Source organism: Scyliorhinus canicula, chromosome 11 (genome assembly GCF_902713615.1).
Source record: "Scyliorhinus canicula chromosome 11, sScyCan1.1, whole genome shotgun sequence".
Taxonomy (NCBI): domain Eukaryota; kingdom Metazoa; phylum Chordata; class Chondrichthyes; order Carcharhiniformes; family Scyliorhinidae; genus Scyliorhinus; species Scyliorhinus canicula.
The window spans coordinates 117,511,971-117,537,882 of NC_052156.1; the positions used below are offsets into that span (position 1 = coordinate 117,511,971).

Below are 25,912 nucleotides of genomic sequence, written 5' to 3' on the forward strand. Positions count from 1 at the left end.
GTTCTCAATCAAAACTGTGCTCCATTTTAATGAGATTCTACAGGATATAAACATCTTGACTGATGATTCCACATGCCATTTAATCCAAAAAAGCAGACATCAGAAGCACTCATGACATCCTAAACATACCCCATAAATTGTAAGTACTACCCACTTTGTAAACTTTTAGTTTTTGATGTTGTTATAAGCAATTTACCACTAAATCCCTTGCTTAAAAGTAAAGCATCGGAAACAAATTTTAATGAGGTGATTGGTCCTGCATAATTGACACATCAAGAGCTCTAGTTGGAAATGAAATTAACAGATGACCATCACCCTCAAGAAACCAATTAGAAATAGATCATACACCACATAGACCAATCATGGATTGATCATGTGCCCCTTAAACCAATTAAGAGAATTAGTCTCACCTCATTTGTGACAACCAGAATGAAAACACGCCATTGATCATGCTGTGGGTAGGGCTCAGAAAACATTAATAAGCAGTAGCTTTCAATGAGAAAGACGCAGCAAGTTTGAAACTGAAGTGCATACAGTCCACTGTCTACAGAAAGTAGTTATGAGGAGAGAACGGAGACCAGAGTATCAACCTGAACCTCAGACAGAATGGGAAAGCAAGAGCCGTAGAATGAGAGTCAAGTCCTGCCCTGTTTTTGTTTTATAAATTTAGATTAACCAATTTTTTTTTTCCAATTAAGGGGCAATTTAGCATGGCCAGTCCACCTACTCTGCACATTTTTGGGTTGTGGGGGCGAAACCCACGCAGACACGGGGAGAATGTGCAAACTCAACACGGTGTGAACTAGAGCCGGGATCGAACCTGGGACCTCAGCGCCGTGAGGCAGCTGTGCTAACCACTAGGCCACCGTGCTGCCCCTATCCTGCCCTGTTTTTGATAAGAATTGAACTACAAATTATTTCAAATTTCCTGTTACCCATATGGTTAAATTTCCAAATGAACACAATTGGAATTGAAAGTTCACATAGTACCTAGAATGTACAAGTCTTGTTTTTGTGTCAAAGCCAATGGAAAACTGGTATCGCTGCCTGTCAAATAAATCTTTTGTCAAAGTGAACTTTCTGATGAGAGTTTATACACAACTCCCAGAGCTGTAAACTCAAATCTCTCTTGCACCTTGCAATCTACACAAAACTATAGAAAACAAAAGCAGAATTTTCATATTTATTATGGGGGAATAATGGAGGGAAAACGGAGTACCCAACTTTTTTTTGCGCTAGTCCAATAATCTAATTCATTAATGCTGACACTAACCTAGCACTTGCTGGAAGAGCCAAGTTTTTAATGTCTTGTGCAATAGAATAAATATAGATGACCTCTCCCTTTCTCCCCCCCCCCCCCCCCCCCCCCCCCCCCAATTCCCTTCCAGTAACCCACTCTCTATCTTAAAGAACTGATATCTTACCTATATAGAATGTAGAAGGATGGTTATCAATTTCAAATATATCCTTCGTTTGTGGATCAAAACGGAGCCATAATCCAATTGCCAGGACTGCAGTACCTGCAAGCTGAGATAGAAGAGGAACAGATCATGAATAAGACTAGTCACACTTCCAAGAACAATTCCGATATTTTAACCACTTAGCCAAATCTATAGGCAGTACATTTGAAAGGCTTGTGTATAAAAATGCATGTATCTATATAATTACTTTTACAGATATTCAGTTGAGATCTCACATATTGTGCCGGTTTCACAAACTCATCCATCCACCAGTTAATGAGTGCTAGATGTGTTCAAGATAGATATACAGAAGAACAATACACATTTACTTTGCAGAATCAGCTGTAGTCAGGTAACGGTGCAGCACTTGAGGGTGACATTTAATTGACTCAGGTTTAAATTTTTGTTTTTTAAAAAAAAGGCTTTTTTGATTTTCTGGGGCTCCTTTATTAGGTGACTCAGTCATGGAGTAAGCATAACACTTCAACACGAATTTGGAAAGTAAAGGGTTTCGGTCTTTAGATAGATAAGATAGCCAAATGAAAAGAATATACAATCATGCAATCTCTAGGTAAGAATTAATCAGATCAAAATATCACGCTAGCCATGGTATCAATATACATAAAATTTATACCCCACAGTCTGCACAGGCACTCACCCGACATGATCGCCAGCACACAAAATGCTGGCTTGGCACCGCCAATCTGGCACCACCTGGGCACCTTGGCAGTGCCAAGCTGACAGGCAGGTGCACTGCCAGGGTTCCAGGCTGACACCAGCAGTGTCAGTGTACCACCCTGCCCAAAGGGCATGTACTTAGGGCCTCCGATCCCCTGGGAGACCCCCCACGAGTGCCGTTCCGTCTAGTCCCAGTCTGTGGAGACCAGTACTGAACAGCACTCACCCGAGATCTCCTGTCACCCGAGGCAAAAGGGATAGATCCCAACGCCTTGGTTACCTCGGGAAACTATATAATAAAGTGAGAAATGCAGATTTGCTAAAACGTGATCCCGTCCATAAAATGAACAAAGGTGTTTCTGAATCTACATCAGTGACCGCCGAACAAAGGAGTTGCCTGGCAATATTAGGAAACCCACACATTATCGCCAGAGAGCCACAAATGATTCTGGACTCTGGAATGCTTGTGAAACAATATTTATTTTCTGAAATCTCTGTAGTGTCCTTCTTTCTTTATCCCTCTCTTTACTATCCAAATGCGAGGGGGACATCACAAACCCATTGTCGCGCTTTCGATATTTGCAAATAAATTAATTATATTGCTGTGGGGTTAATAGAAAATTAGATCACGTCAAAATTGAGGGATTGGGAAATAACACTAAAAGGAGGAAACAAACCAAAACACCTTTCTGTTCAGAGATTTTGGGGGGGGGGGGGGGGGGGGCAATTAGTGCTGTTTAAATTAATCCTTCTCCTGCCTGTAACAAACCTTCTCCTCCTGAAAATTTCAAGTTGTGCACATTACTTGTGCCAACAGTCAGATTTTAAAACTAGGGTTTGCTGACATTTGTGTCCATCATTCACCTTCTTAAGCCATGACATCTCTTACAAACTTCCAAATCTTCTTCAAAAACACCATGTCCTGTTTCTTCTTCTTCAGACAAGGTAGCTAATAATTGTTGATGCCCATCATACAGCTAAACATGGTCTACTCTTGTTAACCTGCTTTGTACCACCTGGTTACAGATGATTTTACATTGAAGTCATCCCCAGAAGGGCCCTCAAGGGAGATCATGATGTTGTCGATGATTTACCTCTAAATGTTGACTCAGCAATCACTTTTAATTCAGTTCATGAGGGAAAAGGGCCCGTCAGCTTTGGCTGTGGCAAATGCTATGACTTGCATGATCTCCAATAGGTAAAAGCCTCTCTTTGAATAGCCTACGGCATGAAAGTGTGCCACTGTAGAATATTTGGACTTTCTACTTTGGTTTGAGCTGTTTGGCTATAGCTCCATCAAATTTGCAACCTGGGATGGAAGGATCTTTTCAATTGGCAACTAACAAAGAAAGGAACACAGGCCCTTCAGCCCTCAGGCCTGTGCTGACCATGCTGCCCATCTAAACTAAAAACTTCTGCACTTCCAGGGTCCGTATCCCTCTATTCCCATCCTATTCATGTATTTGTCAAGATGCTCCTTAAATGTCACTATCGTCCCTGCTTCCACCACCTCCTCCAGCAGCGGGTTCCAGGCACCCACAACCCTCCTGTGTTAAAAAAAAAAACTTTGCCTCCTACATCTCATCTAAACCTTGCCCCTCGCACCTTAAACCTATGCCCCCCTAGTAATTGACCCCTCTACCCTGGGAAAAAGCCTCTGACTATCCACTCTGTCTATGCCCCTCAATTTTGTAGACCTCTATCAGGTCGCCCCTCAACCTCTGTCGTTCCAGTGAGAACAAACAGAGTTTATTCAACCGCTAACTCATAGCTAATGCCCTCCATACCAGACAACATCCTGGTAAATCTTTTCTACACCCTCTCTAAAGCCTCCACATTCTTCTGGTAGTGTGGCGACCAGAATTGAACACTATACTCCAAGTGTGGCCTAACTAAGGTTCTATACAGCTGCACCATGACTTGCCAATTCTTATACTCAATGCCCCGGCCAATGAAGGCAAGTATGCCATATGCCTTCTTGACTACCTTCTCCACCTGTGTTGCCCCTTTCAGTGACCTGTGGACCTGCACACCTGGATCTCTGACTGTCAATACTCAAGGGTTCTACCGTTCACTACATATAATCTTTCAGCTCCTTTGGCCAGACTTTCCAATCAGGTTTTATCAACTCCAAATACCTGGTTGGTTGATAATGAGCCAAACTGCCCTTGTAGGCATTGGCTTAACGTGGTTTCTGCATGACTGGGAAAAGCCAGCTTCACCTTCTGCAAACCTATTTCAATTCAATAACGCTGTAGGTCCCCTAACCCTAAACCCCTTATTGCACTCCGATTGATTGCAGCTTGGGACAACCACTGTGTCATGTCACACAGGACTTAGCTGACAAGTGTTTCCATGGCCCACGGTACACTTATATCATTTTTCAATAAGGGATGCAGGGTAACTCCTCCAAAACACAGCGATATGGAGAAGGAAATTAGAGGCGGCGAGTTGCTTCACCAATCCACATTATAGAAGTATCTCATTTCTCGATCTCAGCCCACTGTTCACTTCCTATGCCATTTAGAAAAGCAACACAGCAGAGGGGTTCCCATTCAACATCACCAGTGTTCATCTCCTGCAATTAATCCAACGAGTGCCCTCTACCCATATCGGGCCAGTTTAGCACAGTGGGCTAAACAGCTGGCTTGTAATGCAGAACAAGACCAGCAGCATGGGTTCAATTCCCATACCGGCCTCCCTGAACAGATGCCGGAATGTGGCGACTAGGGGATTTTCACAGTAACTTCATTGAAGCCTACTTGTGACAATAAGCGATTATTATTGGTTGGAGAAAGGTTTCCCTCGCTAATCAGACATTTCACCAAGCTCCCAAAGGTGCTTTCACGACTTTCTGTAGATTAATGACATCTTGACCTCTTACAAATCAATCTACCTGATGAAGTAGTATCGTTGGCAGCAAGTAATCTAGGCACCACACAATGGGTTCCAATCAGCCACAGCACCACACAATGGGTTCCAATCAGCCACAGCACCTCGGCAGCCAGTTCTGCGAAGATCTCATCTCGGAGATGCTTGCAATGTTTTGCCAGATGCCAAATAGCTTCAACATCTTCCCATACACTTGTTCAATCATTGTCACAATGCCTACAACTCCTTCAGAATGGTTTTATTTTTACATGCATTATAACCATCTTCCGTGACTTAGGCTCTGACTGTCATAATGCTAAATATTTCCTTATGTTGATTGTGCCAGAGATGACAAAGTCAGAGCTGGTTGTTCATCAGGAGCTCTTTGATTCAGTGCATATTGCACCACATCAGGTTTCAGTGCATCTGCAGCATCCCAATCCGGTCCAGCTTCCAGACATTAAGCTTTCATTGGAATCAGATGGTACACAAGTAACTGTCTTTGTTTCAGAAGATGAACTCGCAGGCTCTTTTCTGTTGTCAGTTGCAATCAGAAGTATTCCATACTATAAAAGCCCTTCCTGTTGATTGCCAAACTGCTTCTTTTATTTTGTTTTTACCGTTTTTTGGTCCATGGATCATGAAGGGAGACATCGGGTAAGGAACTCAGTGGCGAAATAGTACACAGTGTTACAAAGTTTTGTAATTTTGGTAGAAAAACTAGACTTTATGGCACCCAAGATATTGGAGGGGTTTGTTTCCATTGGTTGGCTGGTGGCCAATGGATTGGCCAGGGACACTATTCTGCCCGGCAACCGACAACGACTGGATCCTGTCAGGTGGGTTTCTTTTCCGGAGTGAAGCCACTAGACCCACAAGGTAGAAAAGCTCTCTCTCTCTGCTACCTACTGTTTCAAGGCAGAAGCTTCTAGACCCTGAAAGAAGCTATCTCTCAAATGCAGGCTGCCTGCTATTTTGGTGAGTCTATAGTGAAAACTACTGCACATGTGCATGAAAAGTAAAAAAGTTAAGTTCAACCGTGTTGCGACTCCAAGTAAAGTGGGTCTGGAACTGACTACGTGTCGTTACACTACCAATCAAGCACGCTGTAATTTAAAGTTAACACTTCCCCTTTGATTTCCTTTAATTACCACCAAGACTGTGGATCAGCAAGTCTGTTCAAAAATCACCAGTGTGGTCTCAGCATTTCAGCTTTTTATGCAGTTGGCACACATATTACAGGATAGAATCATAGAATTTACAGTGCAGGAGGCCATTCAGCCCATCGAGTCTGCACCAGCTCTTGGAAAGAGCACCCTGCCCAAGGTCAACAACTCCACCCTATCCCCATAACCCAGTAACCCCACCCAACACTAAGGGCAATTTTGGACTAGGGCAATTTATCATGGCCAATCCACCTAACTTGCACATCTTTGGACTGTGGGAGGAAACCGGAGCACCCGGAGGAAACCCACGGACACACGGGGAGGATGTGCAGACTCCGCACAGACAGTGACCCAAGCCGGAATCGAACCTGGGACCCTGGAGCTGTGAAGCGATTGTGCTATCCACAATGCTACCGTGCTGCCCATGGATGGTCATGTCCATGTTTGTATGGATGATGTCCATACAAACAACGGAACATGTTCCTTGACATACACCATAGTAAGGGAGGTTTCTGCAAAAAGGAACAAAGGGTCACCATCAAGGAGTGAAGGTTAGCTGCCATCTGAAAAGTCTCTGCTCATCACCTGAAGAGAATTCTCAATTTCTAAAATCAATTACCTCCAAGTACATTCACGTATGGAGCTGCACTCTGAAAGCTGTGATTCGAAACAAACCTGTTGGGACTTTAACCTGGTGTTGCGGTGCCTTCTTACGGTGCCCACCCCAGTCCAACATCTCCACATCATCTCAAATTATAACTACTTGATGCAATGAGACGGAAATCAGACACATGAAGTAGTTTAGAACAAAGAAGAAAAGTACAGCACAGGAACAGGCCCTCCAAGCCTGTGCCGACCATGTCTAAACTAAAATCTTCTACATTTCCAGGATCCGTATCCCTCTATTCCCATCCTATTAATATCTTTATCAAGATGCCCCTTAACGTCACTATCGTCCCTGCTTCCACCACCTCCTCTGGCAGGGGGTTCCAGGCACTCACTACCCTCTGTGTAAAAAAACTTTGCCTCGTACATCTACTCTAAACCTTGCCCCTCGCACCTTAAACCTATGCCCCCGAGTAATTCACCCCTCTACCCTCAGAAAAAGTCTGACTATCCACCCTGTCTGTGCCCCTCAATTTTGTAGACCTCTATCAGGTCGCCCCTCAACCTCTGTCGTTCCAGTGAGAACAAACCGAGCTTATTCAACCTCTCCTCAGAGCTAATGCCCTCCATACCAGGCAACATCCTGGTAAATCTCTTTGCACCCTCTCGAAAGCCTCCACATCCTTCTGGTAGTGTGGCGACCAGAATTGAACACTATATTCCAAGTGTGGCCTAACTAAGGTTCTGTAGAGCTGCAACATGACTTGCCAATTTTTGTACTCAATGCCCCGGCCAATGAAGGCAAGCTGCCGTTTGCCTTCTTGACTACCTTCTCCACCTGTATTGTCCCTTTCAGTGACCTGTACACCTAGATCTCTCTGACTGTCGATACTCTTGAGGGTTCTACCACTGGGAACTTTCTTGCATTAAAAAAAAATAAATTTAGAGTACCCAATTATTATTCTTTTTGAATTCAGGGGCAATTTAGTGTGGCCAATCCACCTAACCTGCATATCTTTGGGTTGTGGTGGTGAAACCATGGGGAGAATGTGCAAATTCCACACGGACTGTGACCCAGAGCCGGGATTGAACCTGGGTCCTCAGCACCGTAGGCAGCAGTGCTAACTACCGTGCCACCCTGCAAACTTTCTTGCATGACACACAATGTCAGTTAGAAAGTCTTGCATCTATATAGTGCCTTTTCTGAACTCAGGCTGTAGAAAGTTTTTGGGATGTCCTATGTACTTGCCAAAGGGTAGTTACTGTTGCAAATACAAGACAAATATTTCAGCCAGTAAAAGGGGTCAAAAAATTAAACACTGAATTGGAATTGAAAGTTGGTCATTAAATGGCAATATTGAACTACGGACACACAGCAATGGGAACTCCTCTATTCCAGAAGAAGTCTTTCACGTCACAAATGTTAAATTAAAGACATTTGACAGTCTTCCTTTCAAGTGAATATATAATGAGCCAGATTATAGATAATTAATCTCTTTTCCCCAGCCTGCAAACTAGAGAGTTTAACATTTCAAAATGGACATGTGGGTAGGATGTGTGAGATGGTGGTGGGTTAACCTCATATGTCACATCAAATAAATCTACCTCAGCTCAGCTGCACTGGAAAACAGCACAATAAGAGAAAGCCACATTTACTTCTTGTTTGTACCAGAGCACATTTTTTCAAACCATTACTGGAGGATCGCGTGTAGTGTACTAACATCAATACTTCACTCCAAGAAGCACTGTAACACATACTGGTAAGAAGTCTTAGGTTCAGTTAGTTAATAATTTCTCTTCGCCATGCCTCCCCAGCCATCATTATCACTACAAGATGACTAGGCGCAGGAAAATTAAAATGGGATACATAGAAGATAGGAGGAGGCCTTTTGGCCCTTGCTCCGTCATTGATCATGATCATGACTGATCGTCCAGCTCAATAGCCGAATCCTACTTTCTCTCTATAGTCTTTGATCCCATTCTCCCCATGGACCTCCTCTCGGCTGGCTTTGGCTGTTTGAGATTCTTGGTGTCGGTAGCTTCTGGCCTTGATACTGGGTTTCTCGTCACCGCCGCTGTCCTCTCTCAAGACTCCCGGACAACTTTGAAGTTTCACAGTCAAACTGGAGGACAACTGCTTGAGCTCCTGCAATCACTTGTTCCTCCTTTCCACCCTCCCAAGCCCTGCCATCACTTCCAAACCCTGTTTCTGCAGGAGCGGCTATTTGTGAATTTGAGAAAGAATTCGCCTGTCACCCCAATATATTTTGAACCCCTATCTAACCAGACATAGGAAAAGCAGAGGTCACAAAACAAATTTGTTACCCATGAGAAAGAGAACCATTAGTGTTTTAAACACAGACAGTATCACCACCCATGGATCACTTGGCAATGCTCAAGTTCAGCATCCCAGAGGTTTGATTGTTAACGTTGACATTGGTGTGTAATATTTAGACAGTGCTCACTGCCATTGCTGCTGATTTTCAGATAAGACATTGAAAAGTCTGTTGAAAGATTATGTGGACTCCACTGTTTCTCTCTCCACAGATGCTGCCCATGACCACTACCATTTAGAAGCACAAGGGCAGCAGATACATGGGATCACCACCACCATCTGGAGGTTCCCCTCCAAGTCACTTACTATTCTGACTTGTTATATTGCCATTCCATTACTGTCACTGGGTCAAAATCCTGGAACTCCCTCAAATAGCACAGTGAGTATACCATACCTTGGGTACTGCAGCAGTTCAAGGCAGCTCACCATCCCCTTTCTCCAGGGCAATTAAGGATGGGAAACAAATGTTAGCCGACCCAGACTCAAAAACAGCTTCTTCCCCACTGTTACCAGACTCCTAAACGACCGTCTTATGGACTGACCTCATTAACACTACGCCCCTGTATGCTTCACCCGATGCCGTTGTTTATGTAGTTACATTGTATACCTTGTATTGCCCTATTATGTATTATTTTATTTCCTATTCTTTTCATGTACTTAATGATCTGTTGAGCTACTCACAGAAAAATACTTTTCACTGTACCTCTGTACACGTGACAATAAACAAAATCCAAATCCAAACCCATAGCCCGTAAAAATGAATTTTCTTAAATTGGAAAAAGAGCACAATTTTCCACAAAAAAAATTAGAAATACAGCAATGGTTAGCAATGCTGCCTCACAGCATCAGGGACCCAAGTTCAATTCCAGCCTCGGGTGACTGTGTGGAGAGTTTGTACTTTCTCCTCCGGTCTGCGCGCGTTTCTTCTAGGTGCTCTGTTTTCCTCCGACAGAGCTGCACTCATCCAGACAAGTGGATCGGCAATGCTAATTTCCCTCTTTGTCCAAAGATTTGCAGGTTAGGTGGGCCTTGATAGAACACTCTTTCGGAGGGTCAGTGCAGATCTGATGGGCCGAATGGCCTCCTTCTGCACTGTCAGGATTCTATAAAAGGGAGCATGTATACTCAGACCCAGATTCAAAATGTTTCACTGTTTAAAAAAAAAAGTTTTTTCACAAAGAGCAAGACTGACAAAGCAGGAATTCTGAATCATTTAGCACATTTTCCAGTGCAAGTGCCAGACGTTTCCTGTTGAGTTCTGTCCTCTGCCACTCCCAAAACATTTTTATTTTACTGCCCTGGAATTCTGGCCAAGCCCTTTCGGGAACCTGGAGGAAGAAGACTGCTGTAAAAAATAAACTGCTGCTCTGCTGACCTCTCTATTATTGTATCATGTGGGCACAACAATGATTTCTATAATTTGAAGGTAACTCAAACTCAGACTGATTTTAATTATAAAATTGCCAAATAGGAACTTGCACCCAGCCCTTGCAAACTGAATCTGCTCAATTGTAGAATCCCAGAAGCTATAAATCTAATACAGCAGCACCACTTTCAAAAGACAAATTCAAGAACATTACTCATCACTTATGGTGAAGTAGTTCCTGGTGAAAAAGGCAACCGAGGACCAATATTTATGCTGATGTAATTGTTTGGGTGCAGGGTGGTTGAGGTGGCGAATAGGGACATGAAAATGCATGATTACAGTTTTAATTACACAAGACTATCTATCGGTTGCAACATTGCTCACAGATAGTCTGGAGCCTCGAGCTGTTCTTGATGTTTGCTTAGAACAATGGGCCAAACCAGGAGGGTGCAACACAGAAAATCCAGGGGAAAAAAAAAATGAGGATCATTAAATTATTCTTGAATTTCCCAGTTTAAAAACTCATTCCATTTCAATTGTCAAAAGGCATGAGAAAGGCTAGGCAAAACAGGACACCCCACCAGCCACCAAAAATGTTGAACTGGAGATAAAACAAAAATAGCATTTGAATTCAGCACCTCTTAGTAATAATAATAATAATAATCATTATTGTCACAAGTTGGCTTATGTTATCACTGCAATAAAGTTACTGTGAAAAGCCCCTAGTCGCCACATTCCAGTGCCTGTTCGGATACACAATTCACCTTACAGCACGTCTTTTGGGACTTGTGGGAGGAAACCAGAGCACCCGGAGGAAACCCACGCAGACATGGGGAGAACGTGCAGCCTCTGCACAGACAGGAATCGAACCTGGGACCCTGGCTTGTGTACAGCAAATTCAAGTAACGTGTCAATAATGACCCAGTTCAGCAATGACAACTCAGGTAATTTAAAATGATTTTAAATACACCATCATAAAAGCACAAAATAGAATGCAAGTTCTAAAGAATCCCTAAAATAGCATGTGGTACAGTAAACATTTTAGTTCCATTAACAGTACATCACTGCTCAACGTTCCACTCCCCTCTTGCCCTTCCCACACTTACGCACACAATTAAGATTCCATGCTTGAATCTCACTTGGGGCAGGAACTGCGTGAATTCCTGACAACATTTCTAATGCTTCAACACCTGGTGCACACCCCTAATTTTGGGCAGGCCAAACTACAAACCCATGCCCACGTCCAGATTCCAAGATCCCTCCCACCAGTGTTCACAAATATCTTGGACTCCGAATGTTGCCAACACTCCCTCTCCACCCCACCTCCCAAAAAAAAATCATAATTCCAGCCTTGCATTAGAGCAGGGGTGGGCAAACTTTTCCGTGCAAGGGCCACATTCAGAAATTCACAATTTTAAAGGGCCGCATAGTATATTAAGTAAAATAATTACTTCACTCGGTTATGATTCTGGGCGCCTCATATAGAACATAGAACAGTACAGCACAGAACAGGCCCTTCGGCCCTCGATGTTGTGCCGAGCAATGATCACCCTACTCAAGTCAACGTATCCACCCTATACCAGTAAGTAACCCAACAGCCCCCCCCATTAACCTTTAAAACAATTTTTTAAAAAGTTTTTTTTTAATGACTTGGTGGGCCGCATAAAGACCTTTGGCGGGCCGCATGCGGCCCGCGGGCCGTAGTTTGCCCACCCCTGCATTAGAGCATTTTCCACTCAACTCCTCCAACCTCAAAAGTGCTTATGTTTGAACCGTGCAGAAAGCAAGTCTACTGGAGCAACATGAAAGGTTAATTCAATATTTACTTCATATGGTTAGGAAATGTTCCTTGCTATTTGCTTCAGTACCCCAAATTATAGATTACGTACTCCATGGAGTACACCCTTCAACATAAACCAATTCCAATGCCAGGATTCAGAAACAGCAACAACATTAAGGCGGAGGGTCAAAAGGGTTTAGTTGGAGGTCACCCAGCCCATGCCACTTCTCCATTCAAGTGCTGCCACATCTGAACTGCCATTCACACTCAGATTTTAAGACCCTTTCACCAATTCATCCTAGATAAGACTATAGAGATTTGGTTTAACACGCCAGAGATTAGGTGCCTCAAGTCTGCAATGGCAAATTGTAAAACTGAATTTAATAAACTTTGTTTTTTTTGTTCACCAGTGTCCTCATCTCCTTCAGGAAAAGAAATCCACCAATCCTACAAAGTCAAGCTGACAAATAGCTCCAGTTGCAAACAATGTAGTTGATGATTAACATTTTCTAAAGTTAACTCTAAACTATATTGCTGTAAATCAATCACCATGAAAAAAAACTGGCCTATTGCCAGGGCAATTGGCAATGAATAATAAATCTGGCCTTGCTTGTGGTCCTGGATCAAAAAAATAGATCCAGTACTCCCTCACACAGTACCACATTCCACACAGAACTCCAACCATCCCCCACAAGTTTGGGAAACCCTTCCCTAATATTCCAAATTTACATGCATTACCTCTGCTACTCCTAGTGCTTCCAGAACCCAAGACCACCCCGCCAACCGCCACAATCCAGAAAGGCCTTTTTCAATCTAAACAAATTCCCTCCCAAATAATTTCAGATCCTGAACACCTCTCCTCCATCTTTCCATTCTCCCAAATCTAGATGCCCTCCTATTTTTTCCCCAACTTCACTCCATACCCATTTTCTCAACTTTTTCTTCTTTGTAGCCACCACAATTTTCAGCAGCAGCTTTGTTCCTCTTTATGCATCAACTACATTTAAAAAAAATAGTATTCCAATCTGCAACCGACCCCTTATCCACTCGTATACATTCAACTTCATACTCCTGTAACAAGATCCCAATGTAACTCCAAACACTTTCCACCAAAAGATTATAACCACACATCATAATTCTCTACCCATCAAACATAACCTATACTCCTCTTTCTCTCCCCCCCCCCCCAACAAAAGTCTGGGCACCAGGAGAATTCTCCTGTTCTTCACACCTCTTCCATCAGGCAGAAGATACAAATGTTTGAGAACACACACCAACAGATTCAAAAACAGCTCCTTTCCTGTTGTTACCCGACTCCTGAATGACCCTCCGAGGGTCTGAACTGCTTTTTCTACGCATCTTCTCTACAGTAGCAGTATATAATGTAGCCATCACTCACTTTCTATGTTCATGTATTTTCATTATATATCCTCCCATGTCTTTATCGTTGATGGTCAGCATGGCAGCACAGTGGTTAGCACTGTCCCAGGTTTGATTCCTGGCTTGGGTCACTGTCTGTGTTGAGTCTACACGTTCTCCTTGTGCCTGCATGGGTTTCCACAGGGTGCTCTGGTTTCCTCCCACAAGATCTGAAAGACGTGCTGTTAGGTAATTTGGACATTTTGAAATCCCCCTCTTGTGTACTAGAGCAGGTACTGGAATGTGGCGACGAGGGTTTTTCCACAGAAAGTTCATTGCAGTGTTAATGTAAGCCTACTTGTGACAATAAGTAGTGGTTAGCATTGCTAACAGGGCACAGTGGTTAGCATTGCTGCCTACGGCACTGAAGACCCGGGTTCGAATCCCGGCTCTGGGTCACTGTCCGTGAGGAGTTTGCACATTCTCCCCGTGTCTGCGTGGGTTTCGCCCCCACAACCCAAAGATGTGCAGGATAGGTGGATTGGCCATACTAAATTGCCCCTTAATTGGAAAAAATAATTGGGTACTCTAAATTTATTTATTTAAAAAACATTTATGTTCTGTGTTTTCATGTATGGAGCGATGTGCCTGGACTGTAACCAGAAAAAAACATTTATGTTCTGTGTTTTCATGTATGGAGCGATGTGCCTGGACTGTAACCAGAACAATATTTTTCACTGTACCGCCGTACACGTGACAATAAATCCAACTCTAAATAGTGCCATATTTACTTGAGGACAGAGGTGGGATCTTGGCTTAACATCACATCTGAATGGGCAGCACGAAGGTGCAGTAGTTAGCACTGCTGCCTCATGGCGCCAGGGTCCCAGATCCCGGCTCTGGGTCACTGTCCATGTGGAGTTTGCACATTCTTCCTGTATCCGCGTGGGTTTCACATCTACAACCCAAAGATATGCATAGATGGATTGGCCACGCTGAATTGCCCCTTGGATGAATTGGGTACTCTTAAATTTATTTTTAAAAACATCACATCTGGAAGGATGCAGCTCAGACAACGCAGCGTTCCCTCAGTGTTACGAGAAAAATTACAGGCCTAAAAAGGTCTCCTCTCAATTGTACAGGTTTTATTAGCATTTCTGGTATCAGCAGAAATGGCACAGAAGATCACAAAATTTTAAGCGCAAATGGAGATTTGTGAACTTAAAACTTTGCAATCATAGATCGCTACAGAGCAAAGGCCATTGGGCCCATCAAGCACCCTACCTAGGCCCACTCCCCTACCTTATATCTGTAACCCCATAGCCTCACCTAACCTCGGATACGAAAGGACAATTTACAGTGGCCAAACCTTTGGACTGTGGGAGGAAACTTGAGCTCCCAGAGGACAGGAGGAGAATGTGCAAACTTGACACAGACAAGTTACCCAAGGCTGGAATTGTACCCGGGTCCCAGGTGCTGTGAGGCAGCAGTGCTAACCACTGTGCCACAGTGCTACCCGTTGCCAATTTTAAAAGCATTGTGCTGGAAGCAAACCCCGTCCATGAAAACAGGCCCCAGAATGAATCGACATGGGGCATTCCTGTTCACTGCATTCAGTGGCAGGTATTCAAGGAGGCTCCAAAAATTAAGCTGGAGCTTTTGACTGCAAGGACACCAAGTTGTGAATTTGATTTTGAATGATTTTAAGTTTTGTATAATATTTTTTGAAGTTAAAATCAGGTTACTGACAGGTGCTGGGTTGACAGATTTGAAGTGCTTTTCTTGAGCTGAACTCATTTTTAGCTCTCGTCTGAGTGTAAACTCAGGCAAAAATAAAAAAATTAGGCACAATTTTGAGTCGCAGCACCAGAATCATTCACTGAAGGCCATAAAAGAACTCTACTCATTGAATCTACCAAGCATTGATGAACCCATCTCTCAATTCTGAAATGGGTTTTATTCTTTAAATTTTAAGTTGTTGAAGTCTTCCTGGTTTATTCCTTTAAAACAAAAATCTATTTTAAATAATCAGATATTCCTCCTATCTACTGGAATCCGAATTTACAATTCAGTAGTAGAGTTTAACATTAGGAAGTCCACTCCTGTCAGAAAGACTAGATTGAAGCCGTATAACCATAGGTCAGCATTGTTGGGCAGTTGGAATATCATGAGTCGATTACAGGGCTCGAAAACTAAAGCTGCAGCATTCTCATTCGCTCATCTACATCAAGAACAAATCTCACTTTCCTCCCCACACACAGAAAAAAAGTGTACAAAAAGCAGCCTCTACTTCGCCACTGAAGTCATCCCAAAGGCAAAATTACATGCAACTGGCAGATGTGTTCTGAATCGCAAAAAATGCCATGTCTGTCTTCTCCTGACATGGCCAATATTGCATGTGTGAACACATTTGCCACTATTTTAACAGAGCTGAATGCCATCCAGTGGCATATCACCTGCCACATGGAACCTATAATGCTCAGAATGTGGGTCTACAAATTAAATGGCAACATGTTTATTTGGAATCACAAGCAATAGCTCCTTCATCAGCTGAGTGATGAAGGAGCTACGCTCCAAAAGCTCATGATTCCAAATAAACCTGTTGGACTTTAATCCGGTGTTGTAAGATTTCTTGCTGTGCCCATCCCAGTGCAATGCCAGCATCTCCACATCACAAATTATAATTTTAAAAGTAAATTTAGAGTACCCAATTCATTTTTACCAATTAAGGGGCAATTTAGCGTGGCCAATCCACCTACCCTGCACATCTTTGGGTTGTGGGTGTGAAACCCACGCAAATACGGGGAGAATGTGCAAACTCCACACAGACAGTGACCAGAGACGGGATCGAACCTGGAATATCGGTACCGCGAGGCAGCAATGCTAACCACTGCGCCACCGTGCTGCCCAGAAAAATCACAAATTAAATAGTAACATTTACATACTGCACGTTTCAATCGACAATTCACATCAGCTTTTCACCAAAACTCCCTTTATGACTAAACCTTGTAGTTAAGCTTTTCATACACATCTAATTATCCATTAACTTAATTGGTTCATTATTTCCACAATGACAATTTATTCTATGATTCAATTTAACCCACCACTTTATTGAAAACAACCTTTAGGCTAATTAACACCACATCCTATAACTTTTCATGGAATAGAACAAATGATCCAACAAACTTAATCACACCTATTTCTGGCAACATTTCTCTCATGCCTCTGGGTCATGTTTTATTCATCCAAGTTTTTCTATTGAAGGAAAATTTGTACTCATCTTTGATCTACTGATTCGAACACATTTCTGACCCAATCTCAGCTTTCCAGGCTATCTCCTAGCTTTCTGCGCAATCAAATTTTTGTCCCCCCTCAAAAACTCCTGTTAGTCATATCTTAATGTATTCTATTATACTTCTTCCTTTCAGACTCATGTTTATCTACGGTTGTACATTGACACTCCGTTCTCACTTCCTGATCCTCCACAATTTCCTAAGTTCACATCATCCATTTTACCACATTCACCCTTTTCGCAAACCTTCCAGATCCTGTTCTCTACATCCCGTTCACCACTCTGCTAGTTCCCAATACCAGGTTCTTCACATGCCCATTTCTCAACACTGCATTATCACTAAAGCTCACTTCACAGACATCAACTATTAGCACAAACACTCCCCACGTGTTCTTGGAATTTAATAGTCAAACCTAAATGATCAGTGAAGTTTTAAAAGCCATAAAACTGGACAGCTGTCACTTATAAATTCCAACTTTCTCATCAGATGAAACATTTGCCAGTAAAGTTCATCTCCTCAGCAGTCTGCTCTCGAATTTCAGTGAAGAATAATGCGCTTTTGAAATATTTAAAAAGTAACAACGAGGAACATTTAACACTGCTTGGAATATAGAATTCAAATAAGTGAATTAGCAACAGAGACCATCATTCCAGGTGTATAACAGGTTTCATTTGGCATTGAGAGAAAATAAAACAAAGTTTCTTTGGTTGATTGGGAATTGTCCATTTTGTACAAATGTACAAATGTGTTTGAAAAGTGGCTGTTTGAATGGTAGGGTTTCTTTTACCAATTAAGTTGTGCTTACTGGTAGAGGGGCAAGCCATAAGCCTTCCTTATTTAAACCTATGTGGCAATTTCAAAAGAGATTTACGAATAGGAGGTATTGCAATAAGCAAGCAAAATATCCCTTTGTCTTGGGAGTTCATAGCCAGTCAAAAAAAGAATGCTGCTTTTCCACCATTAAGGTTTTAACTGGTAAATGCAATAGCTTGTACCAGAGATCAGAAGAATTCAAAATTCAATTCCCATTTTATGCCATGCTAGCCAGCTTGCGAATAAAGGAGAAAAAAGTAGTGCGAAAGCCCTGTTTACTAATCAATAACCTATAATGCTAGAACAGGTGGTATCCATGTTGAGCACAACAGAAATTGGCCACAAGGACCAAACTTTAATCTAAACCACAGGGATTGTTTACCCAGATAGACTTCCTCATTTTACTGGTGGCGAGTAGTTTACTGGTGGCGAGTAATTTAGTTTGAGGAGAAAATGCTGGATTAAATTCGCAAAATATCATTGCCCCGAAACAAATAATATTGCTTTCTCTCCACAGATGCCCGCTGATCGATGCAAGTAGCTCCCTGACCGATGCAAGTATTTCAACATCAGATTTCCTGCATCCATATTATCTTGCTTTTGTACTGGCTCGCTGTAAATGGACTTCTACTTCAGTCAAAATATAGCAGCAGTTCTGAATGAAGAACACAGCAGTGAGTGGTTCCCCACCATTTGGGTTTGACATATTTAGTCAAACCTGGAGTAAACATATTCAAAATGGTTCACTTTGTCCCCACGGTAAAAAATTATTTTCTTTAATGCTGAACGAGCATGTTCTGGCTGTGAAAATCAAATAGTCAAGCCCAGTGCACCAAAGGATATAATTCTGATTTAGAGCTGTATAAAAGGGAATACTATCATTTCAGATACTCCTCCTCATTCTCAGTAAAAAGACCAGCGGACAGACATGCCCATAATCGCTGCAATCTGAATGCAGGATGCCTTTGCATGAATAAACAATAAACCTCTTATGTTGTGGGTAAACTCATTGTAAACAGTACCAGCTGCTTTGCATTCGCTTCGGACCTTCAGTTGAAAGACTTTCGTGTCAACCTCATCTGTAAACTACCATCTTCATTAAGCAATAAATGGGCGGCATAGTGGCTAGCACTGCTGCCTCACAGTACCAATGACCTGGGTTCGAATCTGACCGTGACTGTGTGGAGCTTTACATTCTGTCTGCGTGATTTCTTTCAGATGCTCTGGCTTTCTCCCACAATCCAAAGATGCAAGTTAGGTGGATGGGCCATGCTAAAATGTCCCTTAGTGTTCAAAGATTAGGTTCGGTGGGGTTACGGGGATAGGGCAGGGGAGTGGACCTAGATAGGGTGCTCTTTCAGAGGGTCGGTGTAGACGTGATGGGCCGAAGGGACTCTTCCTGCACTGTAGGAATTTTAATTTAATATTAATTGAAGTAACAGCAATTTAAAAAATCTTTAACACCCAAGCCAAAGCAATAAAGAAACTGGAGGCTCTCCATAACAATTCTTTAATTAGCATCTCTATGGCAAAATGTACCGACCACAATTATCAGGAAAACTTTGCACTACCCTGTAATTTGTTTGGCAAAGTATAAATTCACATTACACCATGTTCGGTATTTAAATCTGACCTGATAGAAGTGTAAATATGTTCAGCGGCATCAGACCCATCTCTCCAATATTGGTTTCCTACCATATCCACTTTCAGGACAAGGTCATCTGGGAGAGCCTCGCTGACAAGGTAGATCGATAGTACGGTCATAAAACTATTAATTTGATTCTATCCTCATTGCCAATGAACATGTTAATCATTTGCATTGTAAATTAACTCGTTAATGCTGAAGAATTGTAACAGGATGATATTTAGATATCTAACCAGACAGGTTTGTTCTCATTCAACAATAAACTAACATTAAATAAAGTGTTATGATCGAGTTCTGAGCTCTCTCTCAAGAACATAACCAGACTGGAGACTAATTCATAGGCACTGATGTTAGACCAATCCAAGTGCAGCTTTATTATGTTGGGTTTCTGATGTCCTTGACACGTGACAAAAATAAAATTTAACCTTCCACTGAACAATCGTTGGGACTTAGAAGCAAGTATTTAATGATAGAAAGTTCAAAGAATCCCCCCTCACTCAATCCTTTCAAAATATGGTCGAACCAAAAAAAAGTTCACCGACAGTTTAAGCTCTTCTTCTCTTATCATTGAGGCTACCTTGCAGCTTCTACAAGCAAACTAAGTGAATTATGAACCCAAAACTACAATTTTCCCACATCTCCAGGTAGCATATTTTGGATTCAAAAATAAACCCAGAGGAATTCAGCTAAATAATTCACTGGGAATTAAGTGGGATATCCACAAGATTATATCACCTCAAGATAAGAAATAACCAGTGTACCAGTCAAATTTAGTTAAAAATGAAATAGGGGACAGTCATACAAGACTAATGCAACACTTAAAATAGCCATTTTCCAGCAGGTTTCATTTAAAATAAAATATCTTTGGGATGTGGGCAAAATATTGTCCATTCCTGGCTGAATAGGCAGTGAGCCTTCTAACAACTAGGTCGCATGCTAGGCCATTTAAAACTAAAATTAAAACTAACACTAGTGTTGAGCCCAAACAGGGAGGGGTGACATGTTCCTCCTCAAGAACCGGCCATCCCCACAAGGTATTTATTAATGCACCAGTTGGGTTTTTATTGTAATCTATCAACTTTTCATTTTTCTGGTGTCAGCATACAGATTATCGAATTCAGATCCTCAACCTTTTGAGATATCAGCCCATTGGTACATTAATTACAGTCTGGTCTGAAAACTCAGTGTGGCCTTTTTGTCATAGAATCCCATTTGGCCCATTGGGTCTGTACCAACCCACCAAAAGAATACCCTTTCTCTGCCCTTTCCCCGCAACTGCACCTAATCTGCACATATTTGGATACCAAGGGGCAATTTAGCATGGCCAATCCTCCTAACCGTTGGACTATGGGAGGAAACCGGAGCACCCAAAGGAAACCCAATGCATACATGGGGAGAATGTGCAAACTCCAAACATACAGTCTCCCCCAAAGCCAGAACTGAAACTGGGTCCCTGGTGCTGTAAGGTAGCAGTGCTAATTACTGTGCCACCCCCAAAGCCAGAACTGAAACTGGGTCCCTGGTGCTGTAAGGTAGCAGTGCTAACTACTGTGCCACCATGCCGTCTTCTTTAGTTTGACATGCAGTTCAGACGACATCCAATGCATCATACCAGACAGACAGTTAGATATAATCACCAAGCCATCCAATACTGAGATATTAGAGAAAAGGCAAACTATTTTAAAATTAAAGTTTTGTTCCAACCTCAATCTGTTGCTAGAAAAAAAATTATACTGAAAATAAATGTACATATTTTTCAAATGACCCCTTTATGCAAATAATTGTCTATTCATTTGTGATTAAATGAAATCAGTTTCACCAAAACAAAAGGGTGAGCGTTTTCAGTTTCACTTTCCTCGGAGCAGCTAGTCATAGAGGTTTACAGCTAGTAATGTGCTGGAGGAAGAGGAGCATATACAAATTAGGGCACCTGTAGAAGGGGTTCTCACATCTGCAGGATCAAACAAAAATCTAATCTCTAAAGCTCCAACAAAAAGTAAGATGTTGAAAATAGATCATTATTGTGCTTCTCAACACAAAGAAGCTGGAATTACTACATGTCTGAGCCGGCATTAAAAACCATGCCATGGTCTGCCATTTTAAGGTTGAGAATGTGCAAAAATGGACAATGATAATTCACAGTATTGGACTTAATTATGAAATTTTGACACCCGAGAAAGAAAAAGAGCGCTATCCAGCATAAAAAGAATTACAATTTCTTTGCGGAGGAACTCATTATTGTACACTGTTACACTAGCATTGGGATATTCACATAAATATTTAATTAGCCCGGAACATCACAGTCTACAATTTAATGAACAGCACCTCTTGAAATAATGGACAAAATCCTGCACCACACCAATATGAAAAAGATCAACTTTAGCAAGATATTTCGTGACTATTTCTAATTATCTTGGGTAGATGCAAGTTTAACAAGCTTGTTCAAATTGGAAAACCCCTAAAAAAGGTTTGAATTTCCAGAATATCATCCAATAGAATTCTATGATCTGCATTGTGCAGTTCTAAAGAAACAAAATACTTTGCCAAAGACTTTACCCTTTTTAGGTTAAAGAAAACCTCCCAATCAAAAGTAAATGTAGAACGGTGATGCTCGAGGAAATAGTAGATTTTTGACCCTCATGCTTAACGTGGATTTAAAAGATATTTCTCAAACATAAATGCTCACACATCCAAAGAATAACTGCATTTATATAGAATTGGTAATAGTATGTCACAATGTATAGTTGTAATATTATATATTTTGTTTAAAAAGCTAATCTTTCCAAATGGACTGTTTCCATCCTTAAAAATGGCTGTCAACAGTCACCTGAGGTTTTACAACTGCAATGTTTGTCCATCTTCTAGAAGATTCCAAGTGGATTGCAAGTAGAATTATCCAGACATGCGAAGAAATTAAGTGCACATGTCCACAAAAGTAAACCAAAACTAAATTGACAATGGCTATCCTGGCGATGTGAATAGCTCTTTCCTATCTCACCAAAACTAGAAGAGTGGCAGTCATTCAAAGTTATTGGTTGAGACATTTAACGGTTAATTATTTCTGCTAAAATACAGATGGGACCACACCTCTAGATCTGGGCTAACCCAATATATAAAATGGAAGCATGATTCAACAGTTTGGGATAGCAGCCAATTGCATGTTTTTGAATGGTATAAAAAAAGGAACCTTGGAAGAAGCCATTGTGTATGGCAGTAAGAGAGACTGGCAGAGAGTATGGCAGCACACAACAATCAGCTGAACTAGCCTTGAACCACATGAGTGCTGGGGCTCCCTGCTGCCAGGCGTAACAGAGAAATTTGGTCAAAAGAAAAGTCATCCCTGGTCTGCCGAGAAGAAATCAGGCATCTTAAAAGTGTCAGTACCCACAGTTTCCAGTAAGGAAAGGAGCCTTCGATCTGGACTGAAAACATTAGCTCTTTTCTCTCCTTACAGATGCTGCCAGGCCTTCTGAGATTTTGCAGCATTTTCTCCTTTGGTTACAAAAACTGACTGTTCGACTCCAAAAGCCTTCACACTGCTCAACTGAAACTTAAATTTCCATCCCTTTACTTTGAAAAGAAGGAAGTAACGGGTCCACGATCTTTTTACTTTAATGCATTTTAACCTTTATTGGTATTTTACTTAAGTAACTTTAAGCAGTAGTTTTGTAATAAGCTAACATTTTATTTCATTCAAGAATAAAGCTTGACTGCAGTGTCCTTTTTTAAAAAAATGAATCACTCAAAAGCAGGGGGACGGAAGAGAGAGCTGGCTACGTGCTCAGATACAAATTCTGATCACTTTGTGGAAAACATCCTTTATGTGGTTGTGACAAATACTAACAGGCAAGATTGGTACTGAGCCAAAGGGGAAGAGAAGGACTAAAAGCTTGATTGATTGGAACTGCTCAAAAAGGAGTTAAATCAGAGCCTATTTGGTGAAGGCATGGTTGCCAATGCTAGAGTACAGAGCTCTCAAGTCTTGCAGGTATGGAGAAAGTCTGGAGCATATGAATACATGAATATGAGAAATAGGAGGAGTAGACCGTAGTCACTCAAGCCTCCTCTGTCATTCAATGTAAGCAGGGTTCACTTCCCCGCCTACTGCCCTGAAGGTTTCAGCAAGTGAAGTGAGGCAGGTCAGAGATGGGGGAAATGGTGACCACATCCACAATTGGCCAACACAAAGGAAGTGTTCGGGTTGGGCTGCAGGTCATCAGCAAACACCTGGAATTTACCCCACATCGTTCCGGTATCACAGTGGTTAGCACAGTTGCTTCACAGCTCCAGGCTCCCAGCTTTGATTCCCGGCTTGGGTCACTGTCGGTGCGGAGTCTCCACATTCTCCCTGTGTCTGCGTGGGTTTCCTTCTGGTGCTTCGGTTTCCTCCCATAGTCCAAAGATGTACAGATTAGGTGGATTGGCTATGCTAAATTGCCTTGTGTCCAAAGATTAGGTGGGGTTACTGGGATAGGGCAGGGTGCTCTTTCCAAGCACTGGTGAAGACATGACGGGCGAAATGGCCTCTTTCTGCACTGTAATTTCTATGATCTATGAACACGACTTAAGGGCCAGAAAATAACTTGAATGCTGTTAAGTGATTGTTATTAGCTAAACTACAGGAGTCATTATTTTACAGTAATGCCCTCCTCTGTAGGCTTCAGTTTTATTCGTTCTTGGGATCTGGGCGTCACTGGCTGGGATAGCATTTGTTCCCACCCCTAATTGCCCTTCAGTAAAAAGCAGTTAAGAGTCAACCACATCACAGTGTGTCTGGAGTCACATGTAGGCCAGACCAGGTTAAGACAGCAGATTTCCTTCCTTGAAGGACATTAATGAACCAGGTGGGGGTTATGACGACAATCAGCAATGGTTTCATAATCATACAGATTTTTATTGAATTCAAATTTCACCATCTTCCATGGTGGGATTGAAGCCCAGCACCCAACTATCAGTTGATAGCATTATTACCCTGGGTCTCTGGATTGCCATTCTAGTGACAATACAACTACACCATCTTCCCAAAATCAAACACACCATATCAATCCGAAATATAATTGCCAACATTTTCTGTTTTTAGTAATGATTCGTTTCAATAATTTTGTTTACTTAATGGAATCAAGGGCTTCGAAAACCGATGAGAAATTTTTGCTAAACTTGCCTATTTTTCAGCCAATCAGGCCATCCATCTATAAACAAACATTTCCACACTCTCCCCTGTAACTGGTAAAAAAAAAACATGCTCCTTGTTATTGCAACAGCCATGTTTGTCTGAAAGCAGTACATGCCAAATTGAGGAAAACTTTCGGGAACTTCGGTAAAGTGGGAATAAGTAAATCAGTCAGAATTCACCCCAAGTTATTCAAAATTCCACATCTGGCGGGCAGGTCGAAAATTATTATTTTTTCTTTACATGGAAAAATGAAGGTTGGTTTTAGCATTTTAAAAACTTCCCCATTTTAAACCTCGCATCTGGGGGGTGGGTGGGCGAGAAGAAGCAAAGCAGTCGAATGGCTCGCGCCAGCTTTGTGCACCTTACTGAATACACTTCGAAAAATCCAAGGCAGGCAAACATTTTGTTTCGAGCAGTCAGGGTCTGAACATTGACGACGCGAGAGGGAGGGGGAGAGAGAGAGAGAGCCAAAAATACTTACCCAGAACAAGAAATTGAAGCCAAACAGTAGGTATTTAACGCACTTCATGCCGCCGTGCACCATTTTGATGCTGAGGAACGGGTCGAGTTTGCAGACGTCGAAGAGGCTTTTTCTTCCCCTTCTCTTTTAGGTTGCTTCTTGAGCTGGGGATAATCTCCGACTACGAGGTGGATTTTCTTTCTCCTCTTCCTCTCTCTCTCTCTCTCTCTCGCTGTGTTTTGCTCCGGAGGCGAGTCAGCAGACGCGCCAGAGGAATGCGACCTCGCCCTTGGCTAGATTGCTCTCAGGTGTGGGGAATAAAGCTGCCGCTTTCTGGCGGCCTGTGTTTGGGCGGGGACTCTCACTGGACAGTCAATCGTTCGCAGGACAGGTACTTTATACACTGTGTGTGACAGCGAGCCCGCCTCTGGTTAGTGCTGCTGCAGAGCTTGTGTCTACACTCAACCCTTTCTACCACTCCCTCCTCCTCACTGCTCAGATAAGAATCAGGGCGCGGCGCCTGACGTCTACCACAGCAGCCCTCCGATTAGTTTCCATGGAGATGTTTTGGTGTCGGTCTTAGATCTGAGGTGCATCATATGAGAAGGACTGGACTTTTGAGGGAAAGAGTGGAAAGAATATCCCGGCGGGGAGGGAGGGGGTGTTGATGAAACGCGCATGCCTCTTGTGAAATACATTCCATTGGCAATGCCAGCCCCTCGCCCTGGAAAATACATCCCCTGTTCTGTTCCACTTTCTCATTGAACGCGTGATTTGCAAAAAAATATAAAGCAGACGTGTGGAAATTATTTTCCTTTTCTAACCCGTGCAGTGTGGGCCCAGCGACCTCGCATGTGATTCAATGCTGAGATTGTGGGAGGTCGGGGCAACTTGAGCAGCAGCTTCC

At 42.3% G+C, this 25,912-nt stretch overlaps 1 protein-coding gene across 1 annotated transcript in view; it reads right to left on the minus strand.

Moving 5' to 3' along the window:
- Positions 1 to 25,630, minus strand: part of LOC119973319 (CD9 antigen-like) — a 41,501-nt gene extending 15,871 nt beyond the window's left edge. Inside the window, exons 1-2 of the mRNA XM_038811189.1 lie at positions 25,027 to 25,630; positions 1,425 to 1,527 (exon numbers count right to left, since the gene is read on the minus strand). Of these exons, the coding sequence (XP_038667117.1) occupies positions 1,425 to 1,527; positions 25,027 to 25,089 (166 nt within the window). The 5' untranslated portion in view covers positions 25,090 to 25,630. The remainder of the gene's footprint in view (positions 1 to 1,424; positions 1,528 to 25,026) is intronic.
- Positions 25,631 to 25,912: the final 282 nt, after the last annotated feature.